This window comes from Netta rufina, assembly GCF_964035555.1.
Source record: "Netta rufina genome assembly, chromosome: 20".
Taxonomy (NCBI): Eukaryota; Metazoa; Chordata; class Aves; order Anseriformes; family Anatidae; genus Netta; species Netta rufina.
In genome coordinates, this window is record NC_140144.1 from 10,925,048 (window position 1) to 10,945,915 (window position 20,868).

The following is a 20,868-nucleotide window of genomic DNA, read 5'->3' on the forward strand; positions in this document are numbered from 1 at the left end:
CAGTGCAGCTAGATGCAGTTGTTTTTCAGGTCCAGCTGGGAGCTTTCCCAAAGTTCCCTTTTCTCCACCCCCTGCTTTGACCTCCACAAAGTGCTAAATTTTGCATTAAAAGGTTCCTTTCCCCCAGACTCTGCTGCAGAGGTTACTTACTCACTCCTTTCCTTTGGCTCTGATTGCAGGTTGCGCTGCTTCTGGCTGAGCATTTAACTCTTCCCCTGGAGCCTGCTGAGCCCCTAGGGAGCACTGGGACTCCAGGGTTGCCAACAATGCAGACAGTTGCAACAAACATGCTGATCGATCTAGGAGGGTGCCTCTCAAAGCTGGATTTTGGCTGGCAGATCAGAACGCTGCCCGGCACTGCCCTCTCGTGGCCCGAAAGGCTCTGTCTGGGCAGTGCTGGTCGTGATAAAAAAAAAAAGACATAAAGACATTTCATTTACAAGCATGTTGGATCATTTTGACAAAAACAGCAGCAAAAAGTCCTTGTAATACTCAACCTTCAAAACCCTCTTGGATCCAGGCAGCATATTGGACACATGCTTCTCCCAGCTCTAGCACTTTACGTACAGAATATCCTCCTGAGGGGCGTCCAGGCAGTTAGCTGCTGCCTGTTAGCTGCTCAGCGTTCTCATCGCCCCGTCTGCCAAGAGAGGCCTCCTGGAAGGGGTTCGCCTCCACTGATGCAGCTGTAAGCAGTGGAAGAGGATCAAAGGGGCTTCAACTTGACCTGTAGCACTCCAGCAGAGTCTCACATAGATCAAAAGAGACGTCCATGGCTAGAGCCTGACTTCTGTAACTTCTCGTGGAGATAACTTGGCAGAAGCTTGGCTCTGTCTTTATGATGGCCTAGGCTGCACGTAATGTGAATGGCCTCACACGCTGGAGGGGAAGCCATAAAGTGTTGTGTGTACTGGATATCCTTGTTCCGGTTCTTCCAATTTGTTCATTTCTGAAATGAGACATGTCCTGGGGATCTCTGCACAGGCAGCTGATGCTGCAAGGCAGAGGAGGTGATTCCAGGCTTCAGGCACTCTGCTTCCATTTTGTCCCCTCACACCCTAACCTCAGACCTTCCGTAGTCTGCAGACAAACCGGGGGGGTCTTCCCAGAACTGGGCGGTAATGCTGATTAGAAGAACTGAGGCTTAAGATGTCACTTCTCTTAAGAGGACCTGGTGTTGTCCCAGTTTCTCAGTTAAAGCAGGATTTCACAGAGGCTTTCTTGCTACTTTGTGCTGTGAGTGCCAGGAGTCCTTTCTGTGTTTGAGCCAGTCTCTGGTGCATCACAGGACTGAGAGTCTGCTGCCACAGGATGGCGCCTGCTGGCCGGGCTTTCAGGGCTGCACGTGTGGGAGGAGGCAGACCACACACCTACGTGTAATGTGTGCTATATTCAGTCCTAACTCACACAGATATTTCCGATGAAATTCCCATACGTGTTTGCTCTGCCTTCGTTTTACAGGTCTGCTCCTCTGCCTTAACACCGCAGTTCTAGCTGAAATCAATTGCTGTGTTCAGGGAAGTGAGACTGGGTCAGAAACTCTGACCATCCTTCATATTTCTACATGTCTGTATGTCTTGAGAGTGTAAATTTTGTGTGGTTGTTCCCAACTTTTAGTAGCATCTTCGAGGTTTTGATTTGCAGACAAAGCTTGGCTCGTCTGCCGTGTGGGTGTTACAGCGGCTCGCGGAGCGTTCGCTGTGCGGCTTGGCACCGTCCTGCCGCGCTGCAGCCTGTGCCTGCTGGCGTTGGGCTGACAGCGCTGCTGGTACAGGAATTTCTTTTCAACTCCCGTTCTCACACAGTGGCCTTTGCTTGAATTCATGCAGTGCAGAAGGGACATCTAGTGGCCAAATGGAAAAGCGGTGACATGAATTCTAAGGGTAATTGTGATTTGCAAGAAAGAGCGAATTTTGAGAGACTGGGCCCCCGAGAACCCTCAAGCATTACATCACCGTAAGGTCTTTGAACCCTTCCGTACACAGAATTGGCCTGTGGGTCTGTAAGCTTGAAATTCGAGAACTTTAAGTCTTTTTGAATATATCTGGCACTTCTCAGCTGTGATTGAGAGCAGAGGAGTGTACCAAAGTAGTGATTTTTTCTCACAAGTGTTTTGAGTGGAACTGGACATTTGCTTCTTAACCAGCTTAACTTCCCTTGTACCAGGCCTGCAGTCACCGAGGGCTGTGCCTAATAACACTCAGAGGAAGCTGATGAAAAAAAAATCAGAAGATTCTGATCCCGTTAGATTGCATCGTTCAGTTCAGAAAAGCAGAAATTTTTGTTCAGTGAGGTTCCAGAACTGGAAGGAGGGAAGGTGAGGCTCTGCAGCAAGTACCTGATGTGCGTAGGACAGGAGGCGTGGATGGTCCTGTTCTTACCAGCTTCTGTCTGTGATACTGACTGTCACCTCACTCGTGTAGTCTCTAGTATCCAGTCTGTAATTTTAGCACTATTTAAGCCCTGTGTGAGGAAAAATAGTGCAACCATGCCACCGTGCATAGTTCTTGGAATGGAAAGCACAGGCTGTTTTGCTCTGGTACTTTGCTGTGCATTCATTGTGAACTGTTCATGGAGAAATGTGTAAGATTGTTTTCTGTAAAGTGTGCAGAAAAGGAGGTAATACAGAAAACAGCAAGGTTCTGCAGGGTACCCCGGACCTTCTCTCTCCTTTTTCCCTAATCCAGCTTGCCCGCTGCTGCCCCATTTTCCTGGCATGCATTTCCGGCTTGCAAAGTTCCCTGCCTGCTTGCTGAGAATAGAAGCCTCGCTGTTACGCTGTCCTTAAGTCTCTCGTAATGAGTGTTACACAGACGAAAGCAGCTGTGTCCTTTGGCTCTAATTTTAATACTATGTTAAAGAGCAGATTATACTGGCGTTGGGCTGCAGCAGTGCCGAGGTAGCACAAACCATGGCCAGTGTGGGGAAGGCTTTAGCAAGGATGACTAAGGACTTGGAGCTTATTTTTTAGATAACAAATCCACCCAATTGTGCTCTTTCTTTGGAAATGTAGTCAAGCCTAACAAATCAGGGCCTTAAAGAGTTGCATTAAAGTCCTTTAATTGGACTAAGCTGGTTAATACCTGCACTGGTTGCTGTATGCCCCAGGGCCCAGCACAGAAGTGGTCTGCCATTTATGCTGGCAAAATCCCATACAATTGCAAGCGTGACTGTTGAAAAATTAAATTCTAATATCCGCATAGGTGGATGCCGGATTAAGGTATTTTACTTAGGATAATGAAGCAGATGTCTTGACCTATGCAGGCTTTGGTAGCTTGGGCTAAATGAGCCTTAAGTCCCAGCAGACCTCTTAGATGTGCTACCAGTTAACATTGTCTGAAATGTACTGAGGGACACCAGGAATGTTCCTCTCAAGTTCTTTTAATTGTTCAGCCTCTGCTAAACTGTTCTGCTCTTTGAGTCTAGCTGGCAGGTACCAGGTCTTCAGGAGCCAGTGGCTCCGACAGGGGTGTCAGGACCCAGCCGCAGCAGCACATGAGACCTTAGCCTTTGGGGGAAGGCCTCTACCAGTTGGTTACACTGCCTCTGTTGTATGAACAATGCATGGCCTGCAGGTAGACACGTGAACCAGCAGTTACTGTGGGTAGTTGTGGAGCATTGCAGTATTCAGCTTGGAGAAGGGGCAGTGTCTGGCGGAGGAAGAGCAGTGCTCCTTGCAGCGTGGCCGTGCAGTGGGTTCGCACATATTGCTTTGACAAGGCAAGCTGTTGGCAGCATCATTCACCCAGGTGAGGCAAAAAATTCTGGGCAGAAAGATTCTGCACGTGAGTGCTTGGTTACGTCCCCTGGCAGCAAAATGAGAATCTAAGGAGGGAGAAATGAGTTCCAGATGGCTGCCGTAGCTGGCAAAAAAAAACAACGATGCTGAGGCTGGTCTTGAGAAAACAGAGCGGAGACACCAGAGCTGGCAGTGGGGGCAGGGTGGTCCAGATAAGGTTGATTACACGATGCATCATCTGTGGAGCGATCCGAGGCAGGGTAGTGAGGTGAAGCATTTGTTACCAAACTGTGGTGTGCCGCTGGTGAAAACGCCCGTGCTGTTGTTCTGCCTTCGCTGAAGGTAGAAACAAGGTGGTAAGCAGCCACTGCCCCGCACTGCCTGTCAGCCTGGCCAGTGTAAATTGCTCAGTGCAGGATTCCTGTTGCTTTCATCAGATTCTCGGGGGGTTGCCTTTATTTTTTTCCTGCCATAAAAGGTCTCACAGTGGACAAACATGGCAGTAATGGCAGAAGCACGGGGCAGTCTCACAGCTCTGTCTGAACCCCTGCTGTAGTTTCGCATACACCTTTGTGCACAGCAAACGTCACAGAGACCCTGCCAGAGACTGACCCCTAGTTTTACCTTTGCTCTTAGTTTTAGCTTTAGAATATACGGAGCACTGACTGCAACTTGGAAGCGTGTTTATTTTGTTCCACATTATCCTGCATTTTCAAGTTAAAATTGGTGAAGGTTTGCATGAACCTGAGCTTGCTCTGGGGGTTGTTGAATTCTTTACCTTGATAGTTTGCAGCTGGGACCTATTTGTGGTACTGGTAACCTGTATTTAATGGTAGGATACCTGTGGGAAAGAGCCCATGCTTTAGTACGGAACTTATCCAAAACAGGAACTATTTTTTCATCATTTTCTGCACTTGCTTTCCAAGTCTGGTACAGGTATTGTTAAGAGTTTGGAAAGGAAGAGAACTGATGAAGCACTGCAATGGATTTGCAGCACAGGTCTGTCCGCGCCGACTCCTTGCTCTCTTTCATGCTGCTTTTTTAAGCTCGTACGGCATCTTACCTGCCTTCTATTTTTAGTTGTCACTGGAGGGGTGAGGCAGTGTACGTAATTCTCATTAGGGTTAATTTAATCCAATTGTGATGTGGATTTGAGGTACTTAGGAGGTCACAACTGAGCGTGAGCTCTGTCTGCTTCCAGGGGCTCCCAAAAACCGATGGACCCTGACAATTTTTTCTGCTTGTAAAACTCTAAGCACATGCATGTAAATGTGGGGGTGTGATCTGGTGCTTGTGTGACACGGCCGTGTCTGTTGGTCTCTGTGACCGTTCCCTAACCAGAGAAGAGGGCTCGTGTACGTCTCAGGGGTTTGTGTGCTTCGGGGGCTCACAGATATCATGAGGCAGCCGTAAGGACCGATGTCTCTGCTCTTTGGAATTACTAGTGAGCTTTTTGTGTCTTTTGGCTTATATTCTCTTTGGACAAGTCATCCCCTTCTGGAAGGTCCTTGTTGGTCCTCACCTGCAACAGTGGACGGTGCCTGACACAGCACCCGCACCCGGCCGTACCCCCAGCGCTGGGCTCCGTCCCAGCCGTGCAGCTCCCAGCTTCGTGTCCTTCCTCAGTCGGAGGAGTGTAGGGGAGCCACAAGCCGGGGCCACCCGCGGGGTCCTGCCCCTTCTGGCCTCCAGCAGCGCCGGGGTGCCCGTGGGGCCGGAGCTGTGCCCCCGGCAGTTCGCTCCAGGCGATCCAGGCAGCGTTTTCCCTGTGCTCGGCAAGGCAGCGGAGCGCTGCAGGGCGCACGGGGACTCTGTCCACAGCCATAGTGCTGGGCCCGCTCCGGCACAGCATGGACGGGGTGCCGCAGAGCCCGTGATGTAGGGAGAGCTGCTGCGCCTGACCTGCAGCCTCCCGTCCTCCCGGAGGCTTTCACGACAGCCACGCGTAGACTTGTCATGGAATTAAAGAAAACTACATCCAGGGTGTGCAGCGCTGCGCTCCTGCTGCCACTTTTCCTCTTGTTTTGGGGTAAGTTTTTGTCTTCTGTGCCTGATTCTTACCCAAATAATGTGCGGTAACTTTAGATCAGGTCTGTGATCTGTGCTTGTATTGCAGACGTAACTGAACGAAATGCCACTGTCATGGTTAGATTGGGAGGCTGAAAACTTCTTGTCAGGAAGATAAAAGACATTTGATTCTAGATAAGCTTTTCCTTCTATTTATTTCTTGTCTCCTTTTGTCCTTCTCCCTGTGCACTTGTGAGTGCATTTATTCACTAGAGCTAAAAGCGTGTGCACTTTCGTGTAAAGAAGTACTCAGCTATTGTAATAACCACTTGCTCCACTGAAAAGTTCTAAATTTTACAGCTGTGCCCACACAGAAGAAACACAGCTTTATTCCCAGTCTGTATCCTTAGAAATATGTCAAGGCAGGAGAGGAGTGTATCTAGGGGAGTACAGCAGTACGTTCAAGTGTCAGGTATCTCTGGTGCAAAGTGTGGAGGAAGAAGACAGTGCATGAGTTTTCTCTTAGAGATGTTGAAGAAAGTAGATCTGTCCTGAAAGTGCAAGAAGTGATGAGGTAACAGAAGAGCTAACGAGGTGATGAGGTAACAACATTGCTGCTTGTTGTTGTTGGTTGGTTGCTTGCTTTTTTTAGTATTTTCTTCCACATTGAAAACTTACTTTATAGCCACAGAACATACTTGAGCATACTGGGGTCCTGCAGCTCCACAGCAATGTGTCTTTCGGCTTCAGAAGTCACCCTTGTATATAATTCCTTATGGTCCCTAAAAATATATTTGTTTCTTCTGGAATTGGGTGCTTGGAGATCTGCTGGGCCTAGACATCTGTTTTAGTCATCTAGGGATTATAAGGTTGTGTCAGGAACATGTCCAACCTTTTACTGGAAAATATGATTGGGATTGAACAGGCCTCCTTATGCTCTTTTCAGCACTGCCAGGCCAATACATGTATGTACAAGTCCTCTTTGGTTGCCACTCAGAACAGCGATGAACAAGGGTGTGAAAAAGTAAAGATAAAACTACAATCCAAGTGCCTTCTCTCTGCTCATACCTGCTGGATGCTGCATTTGGGTGTTTCTTGCACTAGTGGGTGATGTTTATGGCCTTTTTCAGCTTTCTTTTTATTCCCCAACAATTTATTTTTTCTTCCTCTGAAGCCTCCCTAAATTGACTTTTCTGTGATCACCTCCAACCATGAATATGAAAGTCGAACTGTGTTGTTTCTGGGTTCTTTTTTTCCCCTCCTACCAGCTTCTTTGTGTGGTGGGTTGGCTCCAAGTGCCTGGAATTCCTCTGGCCACAGGGAAGCAGCAGGACTGTCTTTTGTATCTAGTAACCATAGCTACTGGTTTGAAGTGGGAGGCAGTCATGGAGCCTTTGTGCTGTGCAGGGAAGGCCGGCTGGGCTGCACAGACCCCGTATGTGGCTGCTGGAGTTGGCGTGGGCTTGGGGGTTGGTGCTGTTTGGCCGCTGCACCAATAACTTTCCTCTTCTGGGTGAAGCTCTTCTCTGGAACAGTATTTTCCTGAGAATGTCCTTTTCTTTTGGATGGTGGACGACATATCAACGTAGCCAGTAAAGCTGAAGGCAAGCCCAGGTTTCCACACCTGCTCTATTTTGCAAGGGGAGTTCAGCCAGGATTTACCTGTACGACTGGTGGTATTTATGTGGCACCTCTAGAGCTCTTAAGGCCATAAGGAAATGCCTTTTCTTGCCCTCGTGAGGCATAGGACTACTTTTGTGATTTCTAATGGGCTGAGTCAAAATACCATGGAGGCACAGTATGGCCAAGTTATCCAGTCATGGTGCTGGTTATCTCAATGGCCAGTTGCAAGCTGTAACTGCAAGACCACCCGGCTCCCAGATCCACGCTATCTCCAGTGGTTTAACATAAACTCTGGAGGGAGAGTGGAGGAGCCTCCGCATGTGCCTGCAGTTTTAGTGCTGCTTGCTGCTTAATGGACAGGACGGCTCTCAGCCTAAGGTGTGTTGGAAAGTAGATTCTGGAGAGCAGAACCAAGTGTCTACTCCTCTCTGTTTCCACAACTCCAGGCAACAACAAGCACAGTAACTCATGTACCTTTGGCCTTTAAAATGCTTTGGGTGCCTATTGAGAGAGAACACGTGCAGACAAAACTTTTTTTCTGGCAGTTTGCTGTTTGCTCTAACGCGAGCTTTTGAGATTAGCTGGGACATCCAGCCAGTTTAAGCCTTACGCTCTTTTAAACATGGAAACAAAGAGATGCAATCCTTTCAACTCTGTTGATTGTCAGTAAATTTAAATTAGAATTGGAAATTAAAGCTTATGACTCATTTTATTTAACTGGCCATGCAGGAAACCCCCGTCTCAGTATTTGATCTGTGGAAATGGCTGAGAGATCAGAGAAGTGTAAGCCATGAAGGTCAGCTTGGAGGAGTGTTTATGGAGGGGAAATACGGGGATGTTGTAAGAACAGATCAAAGAGTTACTGTGGCAATATATGCAACACTATCAAACCCAGTTATTTATAGCCTGTGTCTTTCTCTAGGTTCTAGAGAAAGATAGTGGGAGGTACATCTTCATAGATGTGCTAAAACATTGAACAGATCATGAGAAAGATGGCCATTTCCACGGCAAACAGGACAAGGGATATCAGTTAGGGAATACTTCAGGTCAAGTGAAATCAGTGCCAGTTGCTGGCGTTTCCTAAACTTGTCAGTGGTCTCAGAGAATGCCAGGGCCTTGCTTTCTGGTTATTATTTCTGGCTCCTATTACTAGGAGCACGTGCTTTGACTGTGTCCAGGGAGAAGGGGCTTAATCTCACTCTCCCCCATGCTAAACACCTCAATATTTAGCTTGTAGTGAGGATGGCAGCATTCTGCTGTGCCAACAACAACGTGGGGCTTCTAAGGGCCTAGGATGCAAAAAGCATCCCCTGAAGAGGGGCGGTGTGCCCCCAGGGCAGGTAAACTGAAGGCTCTTCCTAGGGAAGGACTGGGTTTTGTCAGGTCACTGCCTTCCCCGGCAGATAGGCTCGCCCTCTGCAGTTAGCAGGCCTCGGGGGAGGGAGGGCAAGCAGCAGCAAAGCCCCCCTCAGCCTGTCCAGGCCTCCTTGTGCTGTGTGGGACCCGGGAGCAGGCGGTGGTGTGCGCCCTGTCACTAATCCCAAACACTGACCAGGACAGGGAAAGATCAGCAGAGGTCGGCAGGGATTTACTAATATAAGCACATGCCTTCCCGTTGGCATGGAAACCCAACTCTTTCCATTCCTTCAGTGGGTGACACAACCGCTAACTAAGCTCTCGGATACCCGGGGTGGAGGGCTCCTCTCTACCTTCGGCCTCGCTGCCTTTCCCCAGCAGGCAACGTGCCAGGGTGGTCAGCGGGAGCCCTGCTGGAGTCACATCGGGGTGGGCTCCTGAGCCTTCACCCCTCAGGCTCTTGAGGGTTCCTCGAGCTCAGCCGTTGCGGTGCAGCCAGGGGCTGCTGCTGGGAAGGCTGCTTTTCTCTCCTCTCCGTTGTAATCTGTCTTTTTTTGAGTTGTAGTGAGCGGGCGGGTGAAATCCGCCTGAAGGAAGCCCTTTTCTCCACAAGGCTCCCGAAGCTTTTCATGAATGATGACAACCAGAGGGGGTAAGATGTAAAACAGCATGAAGGCCAAGGAATTCAACAGGGCAGATCCATGCACAAACATACATAGTGCTCCATGTACGGATTGTAACTTTGGAAACAGAAAGTAAGACTTGTAAGCATGAAGTAGTCCTTTCCCAAAGTACATCATTAAGACAATATGCCTAAATCCTATCTGATGCAAGCTGAATAATAGAAGACAAAAGTGCTAATTTAGGAGATGAAGTGTGTAAACTTTTCTCCCCGCTGTAGGAGCCCTGCTCCTCCAGGAGCTGACTGTACGTTCCCGACCCGTGCTTGGCGTGGGACCTGGGTGAGGCTGTTGGTGCCGCCTGGAGCCTGGTTCCCTGCCAGAAGCCTTGCAGCTTCCCCATGGCATTTCACATCCCTGCTGGCCTTCTGGGAGAGGGAGGCTGAGGGGGATGACAAAAGTTAGAGCCATGCAGGCTAGGTTCTCATCCTTTTGTCTCAAAAAGCCCCACTTCAAATTGACCCAAAGGTAGGAAAGACAATTCCTTCTATCATTAGTGCTCCCATAATTAGGCCAGGTAAAGTACCCAATCTGACATTGCTCTGGGCTCCAGAGCCTACCTTCTGCTGGGCATTGTCTGTTTCTGGAGGTGATTCAGGCCTCTGGGAATGCTCAAAGCCACAGCTGGCAGGTGTAGAAGTGGGCAAGTTTCACATCCTGGAACTAGTGAAAATGCATTTGGTAGTGTTGGTATGAACCCAGAAACAGGAACAAAACGCACCCTTTTCTGTGACCACCTCTCCTTGTGATAGGCAGCTGTGATACTTACATTATGTGCAGAAATAAAGTATGTCAGGGAGAGGAGAAAAATCTAACTTTTAAATTCTGTAATACCTCTGACGTAGAACATTAAAGGCTTGGAATAATTTAATCTTAGAGGAGACTTGTGAGAATGTGTAATAGTATCTATTGTATAAGCTGGGCAATCTGATAAGGAAAATGGAATTGGCCTGCCTAAGCTCATATCGAGTTTTTGCCAGGACAGGTAATAATTTTCTGGCATCCTGACTCATAAGGCATTTGTGTCTAGGATTGGGAGCATTAGTAAGAGGTGGTCGTCAGGTGAAAACGTGCTGGGTGCAGGGCACATGTGTGCACAGGTGTTTGGGGAGGTGCCGCTGACTGCTTGGAATTTTCTAGTGTGTGTTGAGATGATGTTGTGCCATTTGAATGAAGCATTAAATATAATTAAAAGCCAAACAAATGACAGTAGTCACATGTCAGTGCTGTCCTTCAGTGTGAAGAAGACAAGACGGTCTCTGGGCTGATAACCTAACACAGCCACTTCCCTGCTGGAATTTTAAGTGACTGCTAAGAGCACCTCGAAGGTAGTTATCAGGGAGGCACGATATCGTTGTCAGTGAGTACGTGCTAGAGTGCCAGTTAAGGGGTGCCTTCAGCTGGTAGTGCTAACAAAATACCAGAACGGAGGGCAATCTGTGAAAGAAGTCACTTCACTGCAACTTGTGGGCTTTAAAAACAAGATTGCCCTGTATCTCAGTAATTGCTGATTTCTTATTTTATAGATATAAAGCTGGCTGTTGCAACTGCCTTTTGACAAGAATATTTAATAAAGATATGAAGTATAAAACTATTAAAGCCAATTATTAAAGCCCAGAAAAGCAGCTCATTTGCCTTAAAGTGATACAAAAGGTCACAAACCCCCTCTTCTAGGGAAAACCTTTGTCAGCTTCTTTTAAAGTGCAAAACCAGACCTATCCTGACAGAGCTCAAGGAATGCTTTATATCTGACTCTATAGCCTTTGAAGTTCCTCTTAATCCACCCCTAAATGCCTGGAACATATTCTTCAAAGAAACTCTGTCTTCTCCAGTTTCATTCCAGCGTAGGGCTGCAGGATGGCATGACTGCAATATAGTGGTCATTGTTTTTCCACTTTAAAACATCACTGATTTGTAATGTTCTTGTGAAAGGTAAAGGAGAAATCCTGAATGTCGCTGTTGAACTAGCAACAGAAACTTTTTGTGGAAAGCTATAAAGTCCAGTGACTTCTTTTGACTTTATTTTCACAATTGTCATAAAACAGCATGGTCTGAATGCTTTTACAGTCACATGGATGTGGTGCAGCAGGAAATGCTAATTCATTTGTTATGCTTCATTAGCATTTGTTGCATATTCATATGCAATTCACATTCACGTAGTAATTTATTCCAAAATTTAGAGGAATTACTGTATGCCCTTGGGCTGATTGATGAAAATATCAAAAACCGAGCTAAAAAAATCAGACTTGTTCTCAGTGTAGGTGGCAGCCTCCATCCTTGATACCCGTTCAGGACACTGGATTCTTGCAGGCTGTGTGTAGCTCTCTGGTGATGCCACAAGTGCTCCTCTCACTGCTGAAGTCCCCCTTTCTGAGATTGCTTTGTAATAAATTCTGCTGAAGAGTAATGTCTCCTCTGTGACAAAGTATTTGGCCAAAACTTTAGCATTGCCACTGGCTGGATGTTAGGGCTGTGCTGTATTTACACGGGGTCATGTTTTGTCCAGGAATATTGCAGTAGTAGTGTGGCTGGCTGCCTGGGCATCCCTGCCAGAGGCCAGCTGCTTAGCTCTGCAGGGCAATTCAGGCTTTGGGGGAGAGATGGAAATAGAAATGTGTTTTCCTTCTTGTTTTGAGAACTTTGCTGTCTCTGGTAATTACCTGTCTCCTTGCCTAGCAGCGGGGTGCTAAGGGAAGAGGTTAATTGACGCACACAGGTAACGTTCATCTTTTGATGTGGAAAGGTGCCAGTGCTGTGCTTGAAGCATCTCCAGGCAGAGTTCTCATGGGGGCTAAAGTGGAGTGGAAAGGAGCCTTTACTAATTACCTGTTTGATATTAAATTCCAAAGGTGCCACGGTGCTTTAATGACCACTGCCGTGTTCAGCCCGAGCTGAGACTAGTTAGGAAGATCAAGTAGTGAAGAGGGTTTTTACTTTCAACTTGGCTCAGCACTCAGTGCATCCAGCTGCCTTTTCTGCCTGAGGCCACGAATGTTTTAAATTTACAATTAGAAGATTAAATCCAGAAAGCAGAATTTTTTTTTGCTAACCATGGAGACCCCTGACAGATGGAATCAGAAGCGTTGGACCAATGCGACAACACAGAGCGTTCATTAATAACCAATCCAAAAAGGCAATGTTTCTCTGCAGAATAAGGTCCTGCTGAAGTCACCACTGTTAGACGTAACTCAGGAAACATTTGGTCACATGTAGCTAAAGGTAATCCAGTAACAGTGCAGTGAACCTGTCTCTCTGCAATCCTGCACATACCTGACGTGAAGATACAGCTGGCTGTGAGTACACATAGCAAGGTAGCTGCTGCTGCTGTTCACAACCATAGTGACTGCAGAGGAGTTGGGATTCTCCCTCTCTTCTGCCTTTTTTTGGTAAGCCAGGAGGGCCTTCGGACTTTTTAATGAAGCTTCATGTTTGCTGGACTTGGTATCTCTTCGACCCTGTTTTATCTCCAAGTGTGCACAGGTGGGGACGTGCAGTTCTCACCCAGTTCTGGTGCCACGGACAGGCGTTAGCGGCTAACCCAGGTGAGCGAGCACTGCAGCCGTGTGATGAACCAACTCAGAGGGGGGACCAAGAGGTACGTGTGTTGTGAAAGGCTTTGGAGACGACAGGAAATGTCGAAGGAATTTGCTATTTAACTTTATTTGCAATAAACGTGTAGCCAGTCTGCTTATAATGGGAACAGAACAGCGCACGTAGTCCTTGCAGTGACTGCAGCCAGTCTGTGCCGGCAGTGCTGGGGTGACTGCGGAAATGTCAATTCCTGTGCTGCAAACCAGAGAAATCGTCCTGAGCACGCAGTGGGCTTGGGCTCTTTTTGTCACAGGCTCCTGGCCTCTGGAAGGCACGGGCTGGGCCTGGCTCCTCATTAAGCGTACAAAGGCTCGGATCTCCTGCCTAGGAAAGCTTTTGGGAATGGTTTCCTGGGTTCCCACTCTAATTGCTACAGGGATTCCAGGCAGATTCCGTCATCCTTGTTTTCTGCCTGACTGGGAATCTGAGAATAAAAGGGTTCACGGCAGAATAATGAGCCTGCTGGACAGTGCACGCTCAGCAGCAATCCCCGGCATCACATGGGAGAGGAAGGGGAGGCTGGGCGGGGGGGATGATGATAGGAAGGAGGGGAAGGGGCCGGCTAAATCCCTGAGCACCCTCCCTCCCCCATCGGCACTGCCTCTTAAAAGAAGACTTAGAAACACTGCAGTCCTTCGGTGGGAGGAATTAGGGGGAGGTCAGGGTAGGGGCAGGCTTTTGTAAACCAAAGTCTCCTCTAAATCCCTTTCAGGCCCTAAAGCCGGATGCCTCCACCTTCGTGCACAAAGGGACCGGGGAGCTGATGGGGCCCGGAGCTGACAGAAAGTCACTGATGCAGATTAACTGCTGGCTGTGTAGGAGGTGCACCAGGGCACGGCAAACAGAACCAAAAATGGGCTGGGGGGCTGATGGCACGAATGAGAGAATGACTAAGGTCAGCCCAGAAGGGGTACGGTGGTGGTGCTGCTGTGTGACCCCGGCACGTCCTCAGCATGGAGCACAGCGTGCTGAAACCTCTCTGTGCTGGCAGAAACGTGGCAAGGGCCGGGGGCAGTGAGCTGCAGTGCTGAGAGCTCTGCGGGCCCGGTTTGAGTAACTGCACGTGCTCTGCCAGTGGCTGGGGACCTGTCACGGGCTGCACGCAGGTACACACACGACAGCAAAAACGGCAGAGTATGGCATGCAAAAAGAAGTGATTTTTCCAAGAGAGAAGCGTTTTTTCCAAAACACCTGCTGTATAGTTGTTTGCAGAGTTACTTCCATGTCGGATGCTTTGTAACAGCTATGAGGGAACCAGCCTGGGGTCTGCCCCTCAGCTTCTCTCCTGTGCGTCCTGTAATGGGAACCAAAGCAGAAGCTGCCTGATACCAGAAAGCTGCAGTGGGATGGGAAGCTAATGACTGCTGTCTTTGTGAGGGGGGACTGTCTGCATTGCCTTTCTCCCTTTGTGCTAGTTTTATTTTTCTTCTTTTGCAAGTATATCATTGTGTCATCGAGTCCAGGGTGTATATCCTAACTCCAGTACCAAGGCAGCAAGCTCTTGTTCCCTGGGCCATTTTTGCCTTTGACCAGTTAGATCATTTCACAAAGTGAATTTAAAATTTCATTTGGAAAAGATATGAGGATTCCCCCTATTCTGCCATTCTCCATTGACAAATACACACATTGAACGTTTTTTGTTGTTTTCTCTATCACGTACGTGTGTAATCTTGTTTATAAGAATTAAATTTGCAGATATTAATAGTTAGGGCCATCAGCATGAACCTCATCCGTCTCTGCTCTTCTAACACCTAAGGATTTCCTGCTGTGTAAGGTTGTAGGCTGGCAACCCCTGAGATGCACGTGGTGATCAGCAGAAGGGCTTTCTTCTGTAGGGCTACTTAATGCTGACTAATACAGCGTCCGTTTTCTCAACAGGAACTTCATCCTCTGAAAATGACAGCAGCTGTTCATCGTCCCCGTGTGAAAATGGAGGGACCTGCAAGGATTTGGAAGTGGGTTATCAGTGCACCTGCCCCCTGCAGCCTGTAGCCTACACAGGCACAAACTGTGAAATTCTCTATGATGCATGCATCAAACATGATTGCCCTGCCCACAGCAATTGCAACAGGACCGAAGGACTCCTGGAATACGAGTGCATCTGTATGCCTGGCTTTACAGGTAGTGATTGTGACATTAATATTAACGAGTGCGAGAGCAACCCCTGTAAAGATCCTCGTTTTGAATGCGTAGATAGTATAAATGGATACACCTGTAAATGCCGAACGGGACTGGATGGAGAAGGCTGCCAAACAGAAAGCTCTGTGTGCTCTAGCCACCCCTGCCTAAATAACGGGACGTGTGTTGAGGGTCCTGGGGACTATGCCTGCATCTGCCAGCCTGGCTTCACCGGGGCCCACTGCAAAGACAACATTGATGAGTGCGCCTCCAACCCGTGCCAGAATGGAGCCATCTGCCGAGACAGGGTGAATGAGTATAGCTGTTTCTGTGTGCCTGGGTTCCAAGGATACAACTGTGAAATAGACATCAACGAGTGTGCGTCCCGGCCCTGTAAAAACAATGGCACCTGCCTGAATGAGATGGATCACTATTTGTGCAAGTGCATCCCTGGCTACACAGGTACCTTTCATGCTCATGTACTGGCCTGGTGGTTGGGTTACATCTCGCTGCTTTTGGTGCTCCACAACGTGCCTGGTCGTGGTAGGAGCTGTCCCGAGAAGCTGTTGTTCTACAGCTGAGTCTTTGATGCACAACTCAGATTTTTTGAGCGTTTTGTACTGTGTGTGAATGATGGCACGGTGCTTGTTTTCATGGCTCCCAGGCAGTAGCTGAGAATTTGATTTCCAGGGATGGTGTGGATGTTGAGAGACACGGATATAAGAGTGAAGGTGGGGGCGCTGCCTGAGCCAGGAGTGCTAGATACCAAAGAGATGTGATTAGCTTCAGTAGGAAATTACGGGAGATGTACAAGGAAAGAGATTTAGTATCAGGAAGAATACGCTTAGTGTTATAACTAAGTCCCAACAGGAATGACTGAGTCTGACTTGTAGTTCTTTGTCCTGTCCTGCAGGACTTGTCTGAGGGGAGTAGGCTTTTCTGGAAGAGAGTGGCTTTTAGGTGGAGATTTCTTTTCCAGTTCTTTGATGTCTGGAGAATGTTTTTGGCATGTGGCATAAGTATCCCTTTTATGTGCATCTGTGCTAATGGTGACTCAGAGAGTAATCTCCACCTGTGAGTTATCTGTGAGGGAGGCAGCGGGGGGTTCTCCTTTCTCTAGCCCTGCTTATCGGAGAGGAATGCGGCTGTGCTGCGCCCGTGGCTGCCTGGTACCACTTAGCACATGAACTTTCTCAGCCTTCCTCACTGACACAGACTGAAGTGATTCAAGAGTTAGGTTGCTGCGAAGGAATGCTGCTGATTACCAGTGGAATGAAGAGAAGTTACAACATCAGGAATGCGGTCAGTGATGCTGAGTCACTCTCTGATAAAACTGAACAGAGCCAAGGGAGGAAAAAAGCAGAATTCTGTAGGCCTTACAATTACCACTGATTTTGAGTATTAAACGTGATTCTCTTTGCAAATCAGCTTCTTCTGTACCTTTTCCTGAATCTTCAAATAAGGATTGTGGGATTCCCCTGCCAGGGAAGTGATAAAATAACCCAGGTAGCTGGAGGAGTTTGTTCTCTGAGTTACTCTGATGTTGTGTACGAGCCTATGATCTAGTACTTCATCCTGAACTCAGAGGCTCTGCCACCACTGGCTGCCAAGGCAGGTTGTTTCCTGGTGTTCTCAGCCGGAATTTGGGTGAAGGAAGTTTTGTATGGGTATTGACAGGTTTGAAACAGCAGCTTAGGGGGCCCACATTCCTGAGGATTAGGATGGCCTTGTCCATGTTTTTAGCCTTTACCAAGCAGGAGAGATTAGATGGATTGGCAGGTGCCACTGCGATGACTAATGTTTGGAGGTGATGTCAGGCCACAGACAGCCTGAAGTGGTTGAATACAGTACGGCAAGATTGCTGCAGAGCAGTGTGCATGGCAGGTCTTACTCTGTCAGTGAAAGCTGAGGTTTTGGACCAAAAATGCCTGACTTAATACTCTTCACAAGTAACAACAGCTAATGCCTAATTTTTAGTAACGTTTCATAATTAGATGGCTTACTATTACCTAGTATCACTGTAATTAGCATTTTGCATTGCTTTAATGCTTTTTTCCCAGGTATCTCAAAGCAAATTACAAATATTATTTAAATAAATGGAACAGTGTTTTGGAGAAGCAGGTAGAGATCACTTTTCCCATTCCCAAAATGCATCTGCCTCTGATGTAGAACACTGGATCTGGTTAATAGCAGCGCTACACAAGTGAAGAGTACCATGTCTAACTAAAAGTGTAAGGGTTATATCATATATAGAAGTTTAAATAACGCTAACTAGCAGCGAGATTCTTCTTTCCTCATCCCTGTCCTCCCTCCCCCAAAAGGATCCCCAGCCAAAACAGCTGTCCTTAGATTTTTAAGGAGTGCAGGCAAGTAAGATCAAGATTTTATGGCTTATTCAGCAAATGGATGTCATTTGTGAAGTGCTGATTGATTGACTACTTCAATGAATCTGCATGAAAGAAACAAAACCTTCATAAATTCTGGAAACTTTTCTTAGTTTTGTTGTAAGACTGAAATCCAAAATCGTAAACAAAACAATTTTGTTTCTAAGTAAAAATTAAAGGTCCTTAATTTGTAAGAATCGCATACTGTTCATAAGCTCCCAATGTTCTTATGGCAAAATTAGAAAAGATCATTATGGTAACCAGTTAGAGTTGGTAACCTTAGGATTGATGGCTTTAGTGATTCCAGCTCAGAAGTGGAGGCAGCACAGATATGCTTAGCTGGATTTTTAACACAGTTATTTCTCTCTTTTGTAACCAAGGTATAAACTGTGATGCTGAAATAGATGAATGTGCTTCATACCCTTGCCAGAATGGGGCCTCGTGCATAGATCACGTTGGGTTCTACACCTGCACCTGTGCACCCGGTTACCGAGGAATCCAGTGTGAGGTGGACATCAACGAGTGTGAGAGCCAGCCATGCCAGCACAACGGGACATGCCATGACCTCATTAACAGGTGAGAAATCAGTGTTTGGACAGTCGGATACTGGTACTGATCTAAAGTTCTGCTTAGTGGAGCCTGTCAAATTAGAGTAGACATCCACTGGGAGAATTGGATTTAGTCTTTCATACCTCCCAGTGGTTCCAGTGGCAGTACCTGAGAGTGATTAATAGCAATATGTGAGAGGACCCCTACCAGTAGCAAAACTCCTAGGATGCTCAAAGAAAGGTAGAAGATGGCTCCTGTTATTGCTTCCAGCTGACATATCAGATGCAAAGGGAAGTGATTTGCAGATCTTGATCAGCAAAAGCAGCTGCTGAGAACATACCTGTGTGTGTGTGAATCTGCCTTTTCACAGACATTGTGAGCTCCCAGACTGCTGGGGTTGGTCTGCTTTCTCATTAGCGTGGCCTGTTTGTGTGGATGGAAATGTCTTTTTCCTCTGCCCCAAGTGGGTTTGAGGATGAACTCCAGCTTTGTTTGCTCTTTTCTTACACGGGACTCAGCAGCAAAATGAAGAGCCTTCTGCATTGCTGTTTTGTTGCCCCACAGCTACCAGTGTGACTGCAGTGACACAGGCTTTGAAGGGGACCACTGTGAGTTGGATATCCTGGAGTGTGCCTCTGAGCCCTGTCTGAACAATGCCACGTGTGTTGAAGGAATCAAGAACTACAGCTGTGCCTGTTGGCCAGGTAGGTTAGAAATCTATTCTGTTATGCCAGCATGTAGGCACATTGCAATGGAGAGGGCATTATAAATTGTCCTGTTGACAAAGTAAGGAACGAACAATTGTACTGCATGGTCCAGCATGATTGTTTTTCTGATTATCCAAAACAGTGAGGCTGCCACCACTTGTCTTTACAGTTCATTCCAGGATCTAATTGATCCCTTTGTTGAGAAAGGCACACTGATTCTCAACCATAAAATTTCCCTTCTCCTCTTTTCTGCCTTTTCCCATCATATGTTTATTTTATAATTAATAGTTCTCTGCAAATTGGCTATCTGGCTCTTGCCTTTGACATACTGGAGAAACTGGAGGACTCTGAGACTCCCTACTTGATGAGCTGCAGGGTCATTTGGCTTTTATTCTCACTTTCAAGGCAACCACAGTAATTGGGTGACCACTTCTAGTGAAGTGGTACATGATGTTTACACTGTCTCCTGGCAGGTTACACAGGACAGCACTGTGAAGAGGACGTGGATGAGTGTGCAGCAGATCCCTGTTACAACGGAGGTGTATGCCTCGAACGATCCAACCAGTCCTACTATGGAACACGACCTGACTTCCCCAGTGATTTCAGCTATAGCCAAGCAGCTGGTTTCCAGTGTTGGTGCCAGCCAGGCTTTGCAGGTGAACTATGCAGTACATGTTGCATCCTCACTGCACCTGTGGTTTGAGTAGATAGAAATGATGTTCAACTGAAATACTACCCACCATTTCCCTGGTTTATAAATAACTATAAAACATGGATTTAAGAGCTGTGGAAATTCCCTGGAAAGAGGAGCTAACAATAATAGTTCATTCTTTTTTTAAAGAAAAAAATGAGTATGGTCCACAGTTGTGCAGAGGGAAATGGTTCAGAAGTTCTGATCCTGCCCCACTCCCTTTCATGACACTGGCAAATCACTCAACCTTTCCTTACTTAATTTTTCAGAATTGTTTCAATGATGGTATCTATTAACCAGTGTCTGCAGAGACACGCTATAGTTCAAGGAATTCTTCTGCCTTTTGAGGTGACAAAAAGAGCTGCAAAATGTTAGGTGTCATTCATATCCTCTCCTTCACTGATGCATGCATGCACTCAAGATGGGTGTTTGTGTTTTCACTTCAAAGGGGAGACCTGCTTTACGAACATTGATGAGTGTGAGTCCCAGCCGTGTCAGAATGGAGGGCACTGCATGGACCTTGTTGATGGCTTTCTTTGCCGTTGCCTACCAGGTTATTCAGGTAATGCTGGCGAAGGCGGGTGGCTGGAATCAGGTCAGTCTGTTTAATGCTAAGTCGCTGTATTACTGCCTGGCTGCAGGACTGGACTCCAGACTTGGGTAGCCCAGGCTGCTAAGCAGGACTGAGATAAATTGTGGAGGGCTCAGTAGTTGTGCAGAGGGAATTCTGCAGTTCAGGGCTCAAATGCCACGAGAAAATCATGTGATTTTGATCAAGCAAGTAGATTAGACTATGGACTAGATTTTGAGAGAGAACATCAACTATGTAGAAGAGTCTAAGACTCTTAGATCTAGCAGGCCTGTATCCTGGAGTGAAAGTTCACCAGGATAACTATTTTTTTTTTTTTTTGTATATATGCATGATGAATGTGAACAAAAAACACTTTCAAATAAAAAAATATAAATGGAAAAAAAAAAACAAAACTTAAAACTCTGGATGTCACAAGCCACTGATCGTTGATCGTAGCAGGTTGGATCCACCGGCACATAAAACATCTGTAAAACATATCTATTCCTTAACACCCCTGGATAATAAGAGCCAGGGATTTGGGGTTGAAGGCAGTAATTTGCAATGTTAGGAGGTCAAAAGGTCTTTGTGATGTGAGCAAATGAAGCCTCCTCTGTTTACAAGGGAGTGGGGAGTCTGGATTCTTACGCAAATGCCCTTCCTGACCCTAATGGGTCTCTGTTTTCTAGCTGAGAAACCAGGGGATAGTGAGTACTGCACGTCAGCTTTGTTGGGAAGGTGCACTGCTGACTGATACTAAACCTCATCTCAGTTTAGAATAGTTGTTCTCAGTCGTCTTTATCTTCAGATTCTATATGTACTCTGTTTTGAACAATTTAACACCAAAATAGTTTA

General features: G+C 47.0%; 1 protein-coding gene across 1 annotated transcript in view; it reads left to right on the top strand.

Annotated features, from left to right (window-relative positions):
- Positions 1-5,695: 5,695 nt before the first annotated feature.
- CRB2 (crumbs cell polarity complex component 2) overlaps positions 5,696-20,868 on the top strand; it is a gene marked incomplete at both ends in the record, with an annotated part of 34,205 nt that continues 19,032 nt past the window's right edge. The window contains 6 exons of the mRNA XM_084298981.1: positions 5,696-5,768; positions 14,875-15,576; positions 17,879-18,074; positions 18,612-18,751; positions 19,228-19,410; positions 19,894-20,007. Coding sequence (XP_084155107.1) covers positions 5,696-5,768; positions 14,875-15,576; positions 17,879-18,074; positions 18,612-18,751; positions 19,228-19,410; positions 19,894-20,007 — 1,408 coding nt within the window. The remainder of the gene's footprint in view (positions 5,769-14,874; positions 15,577-17,878; positions 18,075-18,611; positions 18,752-19,227; positions 19,411-19,893; positions 20,008-20,868) is intronic.